At 44.2% G+C, this 18,490-nt stretch overlaps 1 protein-coding gene across 2 annotated transcripts in view; it reads left to right on the top strand.

Moving 5' to 3' along the window:
- Positions 1-18,490, top strand: part of METTL22 (methyltransferase like 22) — a 404,370-nt gene that overhangs the window by 257,824 nt on the left and 128,056 nt on the right. For both annotated transcript variants that reach the window (XM_040356983.1, XM_040356984.1), the window contains exons 6-7: positions 1,076-1,147; positions 16,441-16,494. In XM_040356983.1, coding sequence (XP_040212917.1) covers positions 1,076-1,147; positions 16,441-16,494 — 126 coding nt within the window. The remainder of the gene's footprint in view (positions 1-1,075; positions 1,148-16,440; positions 16,495-18,490) is intronic.

Here is an 18,490-nt window from a genome sequence, read left to right as displayed (position 1 = left end):
GAACAATTAACATGCTAGCACATTGGTTGATGTGGCTTTATGTGGACTATGTTTCACCATATACATACTTGTACTTAGTATATATACTCTCTTTTCTGTATTAAATCACAGGATTTTTCTCTACCTCTTTTATAGGAGGTAGAGACTCAGATTTTGTTGTTACTATTAGTTGATTTATTTTTACGTATTATCCCCATGGGACATGCTTTTTGTATGGTTTTTGCATGAGAATATTTTAATTAGTGTTCACTTATACACACATATATATATTTTATGAAGATTGCCTAGTGGGATCTTAACCCTTATGTAACCTAGGTAGCGCCACTTACCCCTTTCCTTTTTACCATATTTATTAGATTCCCCTGTGGAAGCTCTTTAGGGGAGGCAGCAACCTAACCTCTGTCCTAGGCGCGGTACTACCGGTATACTTTTTGCTTATTTGGTGTCCTGTGCCTTCTTAGGAGCTCCCAAGCCCCCCAGAGTGGGCCATCCTCCTTTGGGCCTCCGGCAACTCATTGTTTCTGGGTGAGATGATCTTTTCGGGGGGCACCCACAACAGCTACTTAACATGTTACACTATATTATGCTATTTGAAACACTGTTATGCAATATTTGACTAATGTATGTTCTCTTTATCTCATAGTTATATGATAAGTGTCTTATAATCTTTGTGTATGTGTACAATATACCACCTGAAGAAGTGGTAAATGTGACCCGCGAAACATGTAGAGCAACTGATACACAGATAGTGATAGTGCTCTAGCTGCCACACTTTTGTTTGACTATAGAACTAGACCTTTCTTGATTATCATTGCCGTTAAAAAAAAAAAACACTTTATTGTTAAAGATGAATATTTTTGTAATAAAATGTATCTAAATATTTTTTATGACTGTCTAATTCAGTTGGTGTACAGTACCACAAAAGTTCACTATAGCCTCCCCCTTTTTCAATTCCTCCAGCAACTCTACTCTGTCTACAAGTCATAGCAAGAACATTTGGTAACGCGTTTGGAAAAAAATATATTTCTTATATGTGGCTTTGGTTTATTGATCTTTTCTTTCTTGATTTTTTTAGATGTCGGTGATGATCTTCTTGAAATGTGTGAAAGAAATGTGTCTCTAAACAGATCCTTCATGGAACAAGCAGGTGGTAAACTATTCTGTCACTGTCTAATCTCCAAAGAATTTAGGTTTGCATCATAGTAGATTAACTAAGATTTTAAAAATAATTCTGCTAATATTTGATTGTTTATAAAAACACATGTAAAACCAAGTGGCCATTGGATTTCAATTGGAGTTTCTAGTTGTCAGATCTACTGCATATGCTGAATGTTTTGACTCAATTTCTGATCCAACCATTACAATATCAAATAAGGAAAGCACAATCTTCATGCTGCAGTCACCATAATGCAAAGTTAGGAGTGCAGATATGGCAAAACTCAGGTACAGAAAACATGCTTGTATTGTATACTTTAGAGACAATGGCAGAATGGTTACATGGACTGTCTGCTTTCTCAAAAACTGAAACATTTGATTGACCATTCTAAAAAATAATGCTCTCTTTATCGTACACCACGGGACACAGAGCTTAGTCATTGCATAGTGGGTTGTATGGTCACCAGAGGTGATTGGACACTGGCACAATCAATGAGAACAAGTTCCCCTCCATATAACCCCTCCCATACAGGAAGTAACTTAGTTTTTTTGCCGGTGTCTAAGAAGATTGGACGCGATGAGGATAGTGCTAAAGGAAGCTCTGCCATAGAGGCCCCTGCGGCAAGAGAGCTATACTTTGGGTCCATCCAAGACACTTAAATTATTACGCCACAATTGGATGGTATCCGGGCCCCGCCGTGATGGGTGAAGATTGGACGCGATGAGGATAGTGCTAAAGGAAGCTCTGCCATAGAGGCCCCTGCGGCAAGAGAGCTATACTTTGGGTCCATCCAAGACACTTAAATTATTACGCCACAATTGGATGGTATCCGGGCCCCGCCGTGATGGGTGAAGATTATTATTTTTTTTGTCTGATTTTCAGCAAACCTGTGGCGTGGATCAGGTAAGCAGGAAAAAAGTATTAAGCATTTACCTTAAAAACGTTTTCCTTGTAAGTGGGTGTCTTCTCCATTTCCGCCACTAGAGGGAGTAAATAGTCAAGTTTTACTCACCAAGCTCCAGACAGTGTCAGGTCGGTTCAGATAGCACACTCTCTGCTGCAGAGCTCTGCCATGGGGCGATCAGGTCCTTTTTTCCTTACTGCCATAATGCAGGAGAATCCTGCTTCCCTCAGAGACGCCAGACCCTTTGGGGGCGCGCTTTATGGGGCAAAGAGGAAGGGCCGGATCATGGGCGCGCCACCGTGCACGTCATCCACACCGTTTTTGCAGGCAGAAGCATGTTAAAGCCTCTCAAAACCTGCAGCTCTCCCCTGATCTGGGACACAGCGACTTGTAAAAGGGCACGTAAGATCTCTGTTGTTGGTTATCTGGGCACCCCCAATAGAGGACCCCCACTGGGCATGAAACTGTGGCCCAGATTCTCGTAGATGGGCGTAAAACTGCGGCGGCGTAACGTATATCATTTAGGTTACGCCGCCGCAGGTTTTACAGGCAAGTGCTTTATTCACGAAGAACTTGCCTGTAAAGTTGCGGCGGCGTATCGTAAATCCCCTGGCGCAAGCCCGCCTAATTCAAATGAGCCGGGTAGGGGGCGTAGAGCATTTAAATTAGGCGCGTTCCCGCGCTGAACGTACTGCGCGGGGACGTCATTGGTTTCGACGTGAACGTAAATGGCGTCCAGCCCCATTCACGGATGACTTGCGCAAACAACATACATTTTTAAATTTCGACGCGGGAACGACGGCCCTACTTAACATTGGTTGCCCCTCATATAGCAGGGGCAACTTTACGTGTCGCAAATCTAACGTAAACGTCGTAACTTCACTGCGTCGACCGTGCGTACGTTCGGGAATTCGAGTATTTTGCTAATTTGCATACTCGACGGGGAAAACGACGAAGGCGACACCTAGCGGCGAAAAAAAAAATGCATTTAATATCCGACAGCGTAAGAGCCCTACGCCTGTCGGATCTAATGGATATCTATGCGTAACTGATTCTAAGAATCAGTCGCATAGATACGACGGCCCAGATTAGGATTTACGACGGCGGCGTACATTGCGTTGCGCCGTCGTAAGCCCTTTCAGAATCTGGGCCTGTGTGTTTAGTTGCATACTGTATGTAAAGGCTTAGCTAGCACAGAAATATATGCTGTTAATACAGGGGTTAAAAAAGACAAAAAAGCATTGCCATCTGAGACGAGAGCCTCTAGCCCAGCCCGCTTGGTTCTTTCCTCTCCAGTAATATATGCACCTGTGCAGGATGAGCAATTGACTCCTTCAGGAGCAACAGCCTCTCCTGTAGTGCCTGGGCCTGCATATGTCACTCTGGACTCTTTGACAGTAGCCCATAACAATTTTGAAGGAACAATCACTTTGTTAATCCCAAAGTCCTCACAAAAGGACAAAAAGCGAAGCAGAGCTCCTTCTGTTACTTCAGATCTTCCTTCAGACAGGTCTGGAGATGATGAGGAGGACATAGCGCCATCAGAGGATAAGGCTGAGGAGTCAGAAGGTGCTGGGATTTCAGAAGAGCCTTTCTCTGCTTCCCAGGTTCTAAAAATGCAGGTGCAATATTATACTGAAACAGTACGCTCTGCATTTAAATTACCTTCTTCAGAGTTAACTGATTCACCTGTCTCCTCTCTGGGTTCATTGAAATCCCCACAGGCTGCATGTTCCTTTCCGGTTCATCCTTTATTAGAGAATCTGATATACGCAGACTGGAAGCATCCAGATGGGCGTTTTTCTCCTCCTGGGAAGTTTGAAGTTCTCTGTCCAATGGAGGAGAAGTTTACCAAGAAGTGGAGCCTGCCTTCAGTAGATGTGGCTATTTCTTGTGTAAATAAAAGCCTAACCTGTCCTGTGGACAATGTTCAGGTATTTAAAGATCCTTCTGAGAAAAAGTTTAAGTCTTTACAGAAGTCTCCCTTTCTCCTGGCAGGCGCAGTAACCCAACCTGCTGTGGTGGCAGTGGGTATGTGTCAGGTCTTAAAGGATCCAGTGAAACAAGGGCTGAAAGACCTGCCTCCGGAGCAGATACAATTTTGGGAGAATATGCCCATGGCCTTATGTTTCACAATAGATGCCATCAGGGATTCTATTCAACAAGCATCTCGCCTTACGCTCCAACTGGTGCACATGCGCAGAATTCTTTGGCTGAAGCACTGGTCAGCGGAGGCCCCATGCAAAAAGCTGTTAACCAGCTTTCCCTTCCATGGTGAACGCCTTTTTGGGGATGATTTGGAAAAATATATCCAAAAGATATCAAGCGGAAAGACTACTCTGTTGCCAAGGAAGAAGAAAAACAAGCGTCTTTGTTTTAAAAGTTCTCTCTCCCCAGCTCGTGAAACATCTGCCGTTAGGCAGTGGCGACAGCAGTCTCAGACAGCCTCAAAGGCTAAAGACCAGGGCCAGGCATAGAAAACAGTGGGGGCAAAGAGCTAACAAGCAAAGCCCCAAATCTTCCTCATGAAGGGGTGCCCCCACTCGGCCGAGTGGGGGGGCGGCTTTGGCAGTTTTCAGCGGCTTGGCAAGCAGTGATCCAGGACAAATGGGTGGTTTTGGCTGTATCCCTGGGGTACAAGCTAGAATTTCGAGAGACCCCCACACGATCAGTTCAGAAGTTCAGGGGTCTCCAAAGATCCAACAAAAAGATTCCTTCTTTCAAGGTTTGGATCACTTGCTGTCTCAGGGGGTAATCAAGGAAGTCCCTCTAAGAGAGCGAGGTGCAGGGTTTTATTCAAACCTCTTTGTGGTTTCCTAAACCAAGTGGAGACGCCAGACCCGTTCTGGACCTAAAAGGATCTAAACTAGTTTCTAGGCATTCGCCATTTCTGAATGGAAACCATTCGGTCCGTGGTCGCCACCCTACAAGGCGGGGAGTATTTGGCGTCTATAGACATCAAGGACACCTATTTACATGTGCCTATTTATCCCTCTCACCAAAGGTTCTTAAAATTTGCGATAGAGTATTGCCACTTTCAGTTTGTGGCTCTACCTTTTTGGTTTGGCCACTGCACCCCGGGTATTTTCAAAAGTTCTGGCCCCACTGTTGGCAAACTTGAGAGCACAGGGCATAAGGGTGACTGCCTATCTAGACGATCTACTTGTGATAGATCAGTCAGTGGCAGGACTAGATCAGGCAGTGCTCAATACTGTGAGATACTTGGAGCATTTAGGGTGGATCATAAACCTGCAGAAATCCTCTCTACAACTCTAAGAAGGGTAGAGTATTTGGGCATGATCATAGACACAGCCCAAAGCAGGGTATTCCTGCCAGAGCCAAAGATCAAGTCCCTAAGAGAATTGATCCACAAAGTCAGAACGAAGAAAGGACCATCAATTCGCCTTTGCATGAGGCTATTGGGGAAGATGGTGGCCTCCTTTGAGGCTGTTGCCTACGCACCAGTTTCATTCGAGACTACTGCAGGGCAGCATTCTGGCTGCTTGGAACAGGAAAAGCCGAGCTCTGGATTTACCCATGCTTCTGTCTCCACAGGTGCACCAAAGCTTCAGTTGGTTGAAAACCAAGAACTTGTGGAAAGGAAGGTCCTTCCTCCCAGTCACCTGGAAGGTGGTGTCAACAGATGCCAGCCTGTTAGACTGGGGAGCAGTGTTAGAAGAAGCCTCGGCCCAGGGTTCCTGGGCCAAAACCGAGAAGAGCCTGCCCATCAATATTCTGGGAATTCGGGCAGTATATTTGGCTCTCAGAACCTGGACTCACAGGTTACAGGGCAATCCGATTCAGATTCAATCCAAAAATGCTACTGCAGTAGCTTATATCAATCACCAAGGAGTCACCCGGAGCCAGGATGCTCAGAAAGTGGTGAATCGATTTTGATATGGGCAGAAGAACATGTTCCTTGTCTTTCTGCAATCTTCATTCCAGGGGTAGAAAACTGGAAAGCTGACTATCTAAGTCGCCAGCAAGTGTCTCCAGGAGAGTGGTCTCTCCACCCCGATGTCTTTCAGGCAATTTGCCAGAGATGGGGGACCCCAGATATAGACCTGTTAGCCTCCAGGCTCAACAAGAAGTTGGACAACTTTGTGTCCAGGACGAGAGATCCACTTGCTTACGGAACGGATGCTCTGACAATTCCTTGGAATCAGTTTTCAATGATCTATGCATTCCCCCCGATCTTTCAGAGATTGCTGGGTAGGATCAAGAAGGAGGGAATACCGGTGCTCCTAGTGGCCCCCAATTGACCCAGGAGGCTTTGGTAAGCCGAGATCATAAAGATGGTGGTAGGAAGACCTTGAGTGCTTCCACTACGTCACGACTTGCTGTCACAAGGTCCAGTGTTCCACCCTTCCTTACAGAAGCTAAATTTGACGGTCTGGCTACTGAGACCTACATTTTGAAGAAACTAGGACTCTCTGGTCGAGTTCTGTCTACACTCATTAATGCTTGAAAGCCAGCCTCCTGGCTAATCTGCTATAGAGTCTGAAAGGCATATGTTTCCTGAAGGTGGAATCCTCTAAAGTATGCTATAAGTAGGATTCTCGCCTTTTGCCAATTAGGAGTGGATATGAAATTGGTCCTGAGTACTATCAAGGGTCAAATATCGGCTTTATCAGTCTTTTTTCAGAAACCATTGGCATCTCATTCCCTAGTCTGGGCTTTCATTTAGGGAGTACTGCGGATAAATCCACCAGTCAAATCACCCTTGTATCCCTGGGGTTTGAACTTAGTATTATCAGTTCTGCAGAAGCAACCTTTTGAACCTATTCGCCATATTTCTTTGATTCTTTTAAGCAAGAAATTGGCCTTCCTGATTGCCATCTCTTCTGCTAGAAGGGTTAGCAGCTCTTTCTTCTAAAGAGCCCTATTTAATTTGTTACAAAGACAAAATTGTACTACGCCCTCACCCTACCTTTCTTCTAACTGTGGTGTTGGTGTTTTATTTAAATCAAGACATTGTTTTGCCTTCCTTTTTTTCCCAAACCGCGAACAGCGGAGGAAAAGTTATTGCACTCCCTAGATGTAGTTAGAGTAAAAGTCTGCAGGCTACAGCTCAGATACGTAAAACAGATGTTTTGTTCATTTTGCCAGATTGTCCCAAGAAGGGCCAGCCGGCATCAAAATCCACAATTGCTAGGTGGATTCGACAAGTAATTATTCAAGCTTATGGTTTAATGAACAGGATTCCTCCTTTTTCTAATATGGCGCACTCGACCAGGGCAATAAGTGCTTCATGGGCAGTGCATCACCAGGCTTCGATGGCTCAGATCTGTAAAGCTGCAACTTGGTCTTCAGTCCATACATTTACCAAATTATATCAAATAGATGTAAAAGGACACAGTGGGCATAGTGTGCTGCAGGCAGAGGTCTAGGGCTTCTTATCCGTTGGCGGCCTGCTTGATCTGTGTCTCCCACCCTTCATATTGAGCATTGCTCTGGGATGTCCCACTATGTAATGACTAAGCTCTGTGTCCCGTGGTGTACGATAAAAGAAAGTAGGATTTTTATTAACAGTTTACCTGTAAAATCATTTTCTTTGAGTACACCACGGGACATAGAGCCCCCCCCCCTTTCTATTGGATTCTTAAAACTAAGGTACTTCCTGTATGGGAGGGGAACTTGTTCTCATTGGTTGTGCCAGTGTCCAATCACCTCTGGTGACCATACAACCCACTATGTAATGACTAAGCTCTGTGTCCCGTGGTGTACTCAAAGAAACGGATTTTACAGGTAAGCTGTTATTAAAAATCCTACTTGGTCACTTCAGATTTAACATTCTAGATCCACCAATATACCAAAATACAGATGACTAATATCCAGCCACACATTTGTACTATACAAATAAAGCAGTTTTTAAGAAATAGAACAAGCTTTGTAGTTGAACAGGGTATACTCTTAGAATACGTTTGGCAAAAGGATGTACAAAAATATGTTTTCATGGAACAATCCTCCTTTGTCAGCTGTATCCTTAAAGTGCCCTTTAACTGCAAATAAACCATGTTTTCCTGTAATAATGTTGTGTACCATTAAATATAACTTGCATTCATTTGCTGTATATATATTTTTTGATGTATTTGTATTGGCGGTTTTAGATTGAAAGTACAATAGTACAACATAGCTCAGCAGTTAAATAACATATGATCCAGTTCAAATGTCTTCTGTTAGAAGCTATATACGTAAAATTGTGATCCAAGAGTGGCCAGCAGATTAAACTAATAATGGTGCGTTTGGGAAATACTCTGGGTGATTGTTGTGTGGTCGCTATAGCAAGCCTGTTGGACAATCTGGAGGGTTGTGATAAATGTCATGCATTGTGTTCTGTTGGCTGCACAACAGAGGTCTAGTGATCGAAATCATGAATCCAAACTGTGGCATAAAAATTTAACTTAACCTTTTCAAACACGCTAAAATATAGGCATAAAAGGAACAAATGTAAAGAATAATATAGCACAAAGAGAGCATTTCCTATAAAAGTTGATGGTTGGAGGTGTGGGAAGACCGAGGGCGGGGGGTTAGAAGGATGTGGGAGGGCAGCTTGGTAAGCCAAGGTCAGTGACTGTCTCAGTTGAGATTGTTCTAATGAGGTTTTAAAAATGAGGATCAAAGCAAATCCAGGGGCCCCACACTCATTCAAAGTAGGATTGTTGTTCATTCTAGCAGTAAGAGCTTCCATAAGTTTAACATCTCAAATACAAATGTGTATAGGTCAAGTGGATGTGGTCCACGGTCTACTTCCAGTGGGATGCAAAAAGACATCTTGCAGCAGTCAGTATATGTAGCAACAACTTCTGGAGTCTGCTCATATTGAGAGGTGGAAGCCCTAGTATATTGTGTAGGTATATGTGTAGCGCTAAAAAATGACAATATATAATAAAATAATTATAATCAAAGGTGACATAAATAATGCATGCTAGTAGAAACAAACATGATATGACAATTAGTCCAATAAAGTCCAAATTGTACAATGGGACATAAACCACTAAATGAATGTCCATATGTGACCATAACAAAACATCCACCGCGTGTCACAATTGTGTTTGATACTGGAATATTAAAGTGACGAATCAGATGATAACAGTGACTTCTTATGTGCATAAATAACCCTCCACCGATAAGGATGTAGGCTTACCGTAACGTATGGACTCAAAGAAATGTATATCTCATATGAGTCAAACAGGCTTAGGGACCCATATGAACTCCAAAGGGATCTCTTTGAGAAAAAATTGATCGACCAATGGCTCTTCAGCAGAGATGCATTCGCCCAATGATGAGTAGACAATAACCACAATGGCTTGTAGCATGCCCTCAGTAAATCTCAATGGTTAAAGGATATGGAGAAGGAGAAAGGAGGCAACATAGCGTGATTCCCGTAAAAAGATTTAGTAAGCAATTGCACTTACATATGATGAGAAGTTACAGCGCATGTCAATAAGAGGCAGCAATGGAGTCTTCCCAATGCGTTTCGTGTCATAACACGTCCTATGGGGGTGTCTCAACATTGCAGCCCACTCCCAATTTATAGAAATATTAGCCCCCATAATGAGAGCCAGGCTCACCTCCTCACAGTGGTGTTCTAAGCGCCTACTTACGGTTTCCGGCAAAATTGCCGAGCGGCGTGCGTTCCATGCCTCGATATGGCATGTCGCATGCGCTCCAATTGTCATCACGGCGCCGGGAGCCAAGTGGAGAGGACGTGTGCGCTCCACACCTCTGTGGACAGATGGTGTATGCGCTCCAGACGTCACTCGCACGCCGTAGCTCACAGCTGTGTAGAAGATGTTTACACGGCAGAGCTCAACACGCCTAAAGCTGTACAAAACTGGAATAGCCAGCCTGATGTAAATTAAATATAGCAATATATATCAAGAGAGGGGAGAATGTCTGGAACTCTAATTGGCCGTCAAAATTGTATAGGCACAAAGTATTCCTGGGGGTGAATAGATGTCCCACACACAAATGGCGTGCGATATCAAATATGTAATAAACTATTTAAATTGCGAATGTATATAGCCATAGCTTATATTAATAGTACTAAACAGAAAATAATAAAAAATATGTAAACATGTGGGGGAAACCACAATTAGGCCCCATACACACGAGAGGATTTATCCGCAGATACGGTCCAGCGGACCGTATCCGCGGATAAATCCTCTCGAGGATTTCAGAAGATTTCTATGCGATGGCGTGTACACACCATCGCATTGAAATCCGCGCTGAAATCCTCTGCCGATGACGTGTCGCGCCGTCGCCGCTATTATGACGCGGCGACGGGCGCGACGCTGTCATATAAGGAATTCCACGCATGCGTCAAATCATTACGACGCGTGCGGGGAATCCCTTTGGACAGATGGATCCGGTAAGTCTGTACAGACGAGCGGATCCATCCGTTGGAATGGATTCCAGCAGATGGATTTGTTGAGCATGTCAGCAAATATCCATCTGCTGGAAATCCATCCCAGGGGAGATTTATCCGCGGATAAATATCCGACGGAGTGTACACACCATAGAATCTATGCGCAGAAACCCATTTGATGGGATTTATCTGCGGATAGATTCTATGGTGTGTATGGGGCCTGAGAATAAAAAAATGTATTGATCAAATATATGAAATAGCCACATATGAAAATAAAAATGGCTCAAAACTAATTTTGAAAAGGGAATCAATAAATCACTAAATATGCCCAAAGTGAATATGAGCTGGACTCCCATATGGTAACATTGCAAATAATTTGCATAGCCGAAATATTAAATATACAAAAAAGGCCAAGCCTAAATGTACATATGAAGCTGAATTGCAATATAAACAATTTAGAATCAGAATTAGAGTTATAAAAGGCACAAACTAAATTAGGGAAAAAAGATTAATGTGAAAAATATATTGTTAAATGTATATTAAGTGCATATATGGTTGACCATCAATACCGCAACACTAAGTATCAAGACATGTCAATGAACGAATTTATATCCCATTCTACATTCAACCCTGATGGGCAGTGGGATTGAAGTTCGTATATCCAAAAAGTTTCAAGGCGGGAGACCCCCCTTGTCATGGCACCCCCTCTCCTAGGGGGTATAAATCTGTCAATGATGACAAACTTAGTACCTGTGGGATCTCTATTATGGTGTTGTCTGTAATGCCTGGGAACTGTATGTTTAGTATCACCGCCCTTGATAAGGGTGATGTGTTCACCCACTCTGATGGAAAAAGAGCGAATCGTACAGCCTACATATTGCATCCCACAGGGACAAGTAATCAAATACACAACGTGTTTAGTTTCACACGTGCACAATTGTTTAATCTTATACTGCTTGTTAGTCACAATAGAAGAAAATTGGGTCGTTTTACATCTCCCTAGTGCGTTGTGCTGACACACGTTGCACTTCTTACATGGAAAGAAGCCCATTAGATCGTGAAAAAACTAGCTACGCACCAGAGGGTTGATGATGTTAGGGGCAATCCTGCTTTGCAGCGAGGGTGCCCCCCTAAAAACCCAGAAGCCCTAGTATATAAATAGAGCGGTCGAGAGCGCGTAGGACAAGTCTAAATATATGAAAAAGAGTTCCAGTTTATTTAGAGTGGTTGTAAATTCTGTTACACTACTTGTACCTACAGGTAACAACAAAGGCCTGGGGAAAGCCCAGAAAAAAAACAAGCCTACTTACCGACCAGCTCGCAGACAACCAATTAACCTGTCTAACAATATGCCTTAAAAACCGGGGTTTTGTCCGCACGCATTTGCAAACGTATGCAAGAGCCACGTCACGGCACCCTGGAATCTGTGGTCCTAACACTAAACTACGAGTGTCCCCACAATGGAGGCACATGTATTCTGATCGATAGATGAGGGCAGGTGGACTGAAGGGGAGCCATATAGCCTATGATAAGGCTTACCTGTAGGTACTGTAAATATCTCCTAAACGTACACAGTATCGGAGATATTCACTATATGCCCTGCTGCCGACATCATTGGTGCATGTGCACTGCCATTTCTAAAGGCCAGATGTCGCCCTCAAATGAAACGCCCGATTTGGTAACAATGCAAGGGAACCGGCCCGCATATTGATGTTTTTTGTTCTGTTCATAATATGGAGTGTCGGCTGACTTTGTTCTAGTTTGTCCGGTTCTTTATGTTTTTTTTTTTCCTGCCATTTGTGAATTTGGGTGTTCTTTAGTATGGCAGAAGGAAACCATGACTAGAGGGCCTGGTGCTTCCTTGATTGTCATCAGACAGCTCATGCTGCAAGTCTAATGCACACTCCCTGTGGAAAATAGCAAGTCTTTATGAATCGTTGTGGAATTGATTTATTTGGAGTGTGGCCCTCCTACTATAAAGTTCCTAGAAAATTTATTCACTGCACCTATTCTTTATCAGGTGATCGCTCCACAGCCCTGGACAGATCAGAGGACTTGTATGTCCTGGATCAGATAGAAAGGGCCCTGCATTGGGATTTCCGTGTCAGGTTCTATTGACACTGCTGGGTTTCCTTTATAGACAGATCTGCTTTTCTTACCGTTTTATGATGCCGCTACTCAACAATGTGTGGCTTCTTCTTTCAATGCTCAATACCAGTTTGTGTATTTCGTTGGTGTTTACAGTGACAATGGGGATTATTTAATAAAGGAACAACCACTTGACACTACAAGTGCACTAGGAGAACCTAGGAGACAGCTAAAAGAAACACAAGCAGCAAATCAAATTCAAGATTGTATCAGATCAAAATATTTTTTTCTTTTATAAAAGATTCACAAATTTGCTGGCATAGCAATGGCCCCACTACTACATATTTTGACGCACTTCACAGGCGCTTTGGGGGGGCAAGCCAGGACGGCCAGCTTCCAGGGCCGTCAGGGTATTTCCATGAAGTCCGGCCTCAGACCCAACTGAGGCCACATAATTCGGAGCATTAATCCTTAAAAAGTTGTGAAGTATGCAGCATGCTAGCACTATGTGGTTCAGTTTATACTCCGCCATGTAAATTGCTGTAAGAAATAGATGGAACCGACTGGCCATTATCCCAAAGAAATTCTCCACGACTCTTCTGGCTCTGACCAGCCGGTAATTAAAAACCCTCTTCTGAGGGCCCTCTGAGGGAATGGCCTCATCAGGTGATCACCCAGACCAAAGGCTTTATCTGCAACGAAGACAAATGGGAGTCCTTCCATGTGCTTCTCAGCAGGTGGCAATGCCAAGCCAGCCATCTGGAAAACTCTGTCTGGGCAAAGACTCCGACATCCGGCCATTCTTCCCCATATAAAAACTCATATGTCGCCGACATCAACACGATACTATTGAACCCCTTATAATTCAAATAGTATGACCCCGAATGGGGTGGTGGTACGAAGTGGACATGTTTCCCATCGATTGCCCCTCCGCAGTTGGGAAAGTCCCACCGTTCCGCAAATTGGGAAGCCACAGTCTGCCATTCCTGTGGTGTTCAAGGGAACCGTGGAGTCAAACCAGAAAAAAAATTGGTACTTTTGCACATAACGTTGCAAGCAGATTAAACACAAACATTCTTGGCCAACATCAGGATAACATTTATTTTAAGGAGTATTTAAAGACAAAAAATATAAGGTCCACTTATCAGATTCCTCATCTCCTCTGATGGCCCATTGTAAAAATGTTAGGGGGGTTCTAAATGAGTTTGGGACCCCCAAAAAAAACTCTGGCGCTCTGCCTGAATTTTAATGAGAACAATAACATGTGTACACATTTTAGGGAGGGGGAGGGTTCTAAATGAGTTTGGGACCCCAAGAAAAAGCCTCTGGCACTCTGCCTGAATTTAATGAGAAGAATAACATGTGTACACATTTTAGGGAGGGGAGGATTCTACATGAGTTTGGGACCCCAAGAAAAAGCCCCTGAATTTAAGGACAACAATAACATTTGTACACATTTTAGGGGGTGTTTAGGGTAAAGCACTACAATGGAGCTGACAAAATACATTGTTAAGTGACTAGGCTAGGTGTGTATGGGCCCAGGATAGCATGCTGGAGAGGTTAGTGAAGGCAAATATGCATGTAGGCCAAAAAAGGAGCATTAAAAGCTTACAGCATACATGAGGACATTCACAGCATATTGCAATCATGGTAATTAGGGAATGATGAAAGAAATACAATACATTAGTAAACACTAAATACATAGAATGTGATGTTAAAGGAGAACACTTAATATAGTTCTTCTGCAGGACTTGAATGATGGCAGAACAGGTCTCTGAAATAATGATCCCCAGAACCTGGGGCGAGATGCCTGTGGTGAACTTGAGGTCCTGCAGACTTCTCCCTGTCGCCAAGTACCGCAACGTGGCGACTAGCCTTTGCTCGGTAGTGATGGCTTGCCGCATGCAGGTGTCCTGCTTCGTGATATAAGAGGACAGCAAAGCAAACAGACGGTGAAAAACGGGATCTGTCACCCGGAGATAATTTCTAAAATCATCAGGATTATTCTCCTGGATCTCCCGCAGCAAAGGCATATGACAGAATTGGTCACGCTGGAGCAGCCAATTCTTCGTCCATGAACTCCTCACCACCCGGTTTATAGACTGGGCTTGGGTCAAAGTAAGAACCCCAACACGAAGCCTCCGCACAGCACGAACTCTACGACAAGTATGTACCCGCAACATGGATAGAAAACGGTCGGCTGGTCAGAACGAACTAACAGAACGCACTGAAGAACAGAAAGGCCTATGAAGACCGAGCTGAAAACCAGATACGAACCCACAAGCACAAACTTAACAGCATTAACAGTCTGAAAAACAGGAAGGCTGAAAAGCGTGAATCGTCTCGCACCAAACTAACACGAGATTAGCGGTAGGAGCCCAAAGGGTGTTGGACTCGGAATGGAATTTCCGTTTTATAGTGCCGTCGTATGTGTTGTACGTCACTGCATTCTTGATAGGCGGAATTTGGTGTGACTGTGTATATGCAAGACAAGTTTGAGCCAGCATTCCGTCGGGGAAAAAAACGTGTTTTTCTTGTCGGAATTTCCGATCGTGTGTATGTGGCATTAGGGGGGCTGAATACAAATGCATGCCACACTTTTCACATATTTATTTATAAGCGCTGTGCACTGCTGTCCACTCTGTATTGTGCCCTTCTGCCCATGCTGTACTGTGCCCTCCCGCTCACCCTGTACCCTCCTGCCAGCCCTACACTGTGCCATTCTGCCCCCCATGCTGTGCCCCCCTGCCCACCATGTACTGTGTCCTGCTGTCCCCCATACTGCCCTCTTAATGACCAGGCCATTTTTTGCGATACGGCACTGTCTTTTTAACTGACAGTTGCGCGGACTTGTGACGCTGTACCCAAACAAAATTTACGTCCTTATGTACTGCTGATGAAAAGGTAGTAACAGTACTGGGGAGAATAGAGGGAAGAGTAGCAAAAATTGTCCTGCTGTCCCCCATACTGCCCTCAATGACCAGGCCATTTTTTGCGATACTGCGCTGTCTTTTTAACTGACAGTTGCGCGGACTTGTGACGCTGTACCCAAACAAAATTTACGTCCTTGTGTACTGCTGATGGAAAGGTAGTAACAGTACTGGGGAGAATAGAGGGAAGAGTAGCAGAACTATGAGAAGACGCCTGAAACATTGTTATGGGTAACGGCACCGCAGAGGGAGCCTTCAATGGATTGCATACAGAGGAAGTGTGGCCATTGTTTGCGATACAGCACTAAATCGCAATAGGCGTATATTGATGGGTTTACACAAAAGTTATCGTGTCTACAAACTACGGGATAGATTTAGAGACTTCTATTTATTTATTGTTTTTACTGTTAATGGTGGCGAGCTGCGATATTTAGCGGGATTGCGGCAGACAAATCTGAATGACACTTTTTGGGAACCAGTGACATTATTTCATTGATCAGTGCTATAAAAATGCATTGATCAATGTAAATAGACACTGGCAGGGAATGTGTTAATACTAGGTGGCGATCAAGGGGTTAAGTGTGTTCCCTGGGTGTGTTCTAACTGAAGGGGGATGGGCTCACTGGGACATGACAGAGATCACTGTTCCGATCACTGGGAACAGAAGATCTGAAATGTCATTAGGCAGAATGGGGAATCGTCTTGTTTACATAGGCATTTCCCCGTTCTGCTTCTGTACACAGCGATCGCGGGTCGCCGCTATCTAGTGGCGCACGATGGGCGTGTGCCCGCTATCCTCCTTGCACAGACTAACGTACACCTACAGTGGTTTGCGCAGGAGAGCCGACCTGCCACAGTATGATGGCAGCTGGTCAGCAGGAGAGTAAACAACAATAGTGTCAGGGGCATAGCAATAAAATTAAAGCCATAAAGATTGTATTTTTTTACAAGGGCAAGTTTTAACTTTTTTTCTTTTTTGTGTAATTTGTAGGCGGACAAATAAAGGTGAAGGAATTGGATTGGCTTAAGAACCAACTTGGTACAGGTAATACAATTCAAAAAAGCAAAAGCAACATATAAAGCTTCATATTGTCTAACATTTTGGTTTTCTAGACTAAGTGAAGTGTTCAGCAAAGTCATTTTCATTAGATGCTGGTGTTAACCACTTAAAGTGTCACTAAAGGAAAACAATTTTTTAATTTAACCACTTGCTTACTGGGCACATATACCCCCCTCCTGCCCAGGTGAAATTTCAGCTTCCGGCACTGCGTCGCTTTAACTAACAATTGCGCGGTCGTGCGACGTGGCTCCCAAACAAAATTGACGTCCTTTTTTCCCCACAAATAGAGCTTTCTTTTGGTGGTATTTGATCGCCTGTGCGGTTTTTATTTTTTGCGCTATAAACAAAAAAGTGCGACAATTTTGAAAAAAATACAATATTTTTTACTTGTTGCTATAATAAATATCCCAATTAAAAAAAAAACACATTTTTTCCCCTCAGTTTAGGCCGATACGTATTCTTCTACATATTTTTGGTAAAAAAAAAAAAATCGCAATAAGCGACTGGTTTGCGCAAAAGTTATAGCGCCTACAAAATAAGGGACAGAATTATTATTTTTTATTATTTTTTTTTACTAGAAATGGCGGCGATCTGCGATTTTTATTGGGACTGCGACGTTATAGCGGACACATCGGACACTTTTGACACATTTTTGGCGCCATTCACATTTATACTGTGATCAGTGCTATAAATATGCACTAATTACAGTATAAATGTGACTGGCATTGAAGGGGTTAACACTAGGGGGTGAGGAAGGGGTTAAATGTATTCCCTGCTTTGTGTTCTAACTGTAGGTGGAGGGGGGGTGACTGGGGGGGTGACCAATTTATGTCCCTATGTACAAGGGACACAGATCGGTCTCCTCTCCAGAGACAGCACCGCTGTCTCTGTGTAAAATGGCAATGAGAGATGATCTCATATGTTTACATATGAGATCATCTCTCATTGGCCGCACAGATCGCATCGCAAACGGCCACTCTGATTGGCCGTTGCGGCGATCTGTAATTGGCTGTGTCCAAGGAACACGGCCAACACAGAGTTTCCCCGCTGCGCGCTCTGGAGCGCGCGCGGGGAACGCGCAAAGGGGCGGACGTCAATTGACGTCCACTTGGATTTTCGGATCCGCGCTGTAGCCGTCATTTGACTATAGCGCGGATCCCAAGCGGTTAAAATAACAAACATGTGATACTTACCTCCACTGTGCAGTTCGTTTTGCACAGAGTGGCCCCGATCCACGACTTCTGAGTCCCTTGGCGGCTGTCTCTGGTCCTCCCCGCAATTACTCACCACAGTCATGCGAGAGCTCGCATGGTGGTCAGTAATTGTGGGCGCGCTCCCGTGATACCCGCTCGCTGTATCACTTGGCGCCGTGTCACTGGATGTGATTGACAGCAGCGCCAGCCAATGGCTGCGCTGCTCTCAATCCATCCACTCTAGCCAATCAGCGGCCAGGCTGAGCGGCGAAGAGGGTATCGGGACCGCGCGGGACTTTCGAGGGGTCAGGTAAGTATAACGGGGGTCGGTGGCAGAATTCAATGTTTTTTCACATTGCATAGATTGCATTAAGGTGAAAAAATGTTTTTCTTTACAACTCCTTTAAAGCGGGTGTTCACCCTAAAAAAAACATTTTTTTTTCTAGCATGCCATCAAGCATACTAGCGCGATCTACAGTACGCCTTTATTTTATACTCACAGTTTACTGCCGTAGTGAAGTTTCAGACTCCCTGCGGGAAATGGGCGTTTCTATGCACAGGGAAGATGATTGACGGCTGGCTATGGCGCGTCACGCTTCCCGAAGATAGCCGAAATAGGACTTGCCTCTTCACGGCGCCTGCGCAGTCAGCTCCGATGTCTGTGCGCAGGCGCCGTATAGCGCCGTGAAGAGGCAAGTCCTATTTCGGCTATCTTCAGGAAGCGTGACGCGCCATAGCCGGCCGTCAATCATCTTCCCTCTGCATAGGAACGCCCATTCCCCGCGGGG

Source organism: Rana temporaria, chromosome 6, assembly GCF_905171775.1.
Source record: "Rana temporaria chromosome 6, aRanTem1.1, whole genome shotgun sequence".
Taxonomy (NCBI): Eukaryota; Metazoa; Chordata; class Amphibia; order Anura; family Ranidae; genus Rana; species Rana temporaria.
The sequence above is the reverse complement of the archived record's forward strand: the minus strand, read 5'-3'. Positions and strand labels throughout refer to the sequence as shown.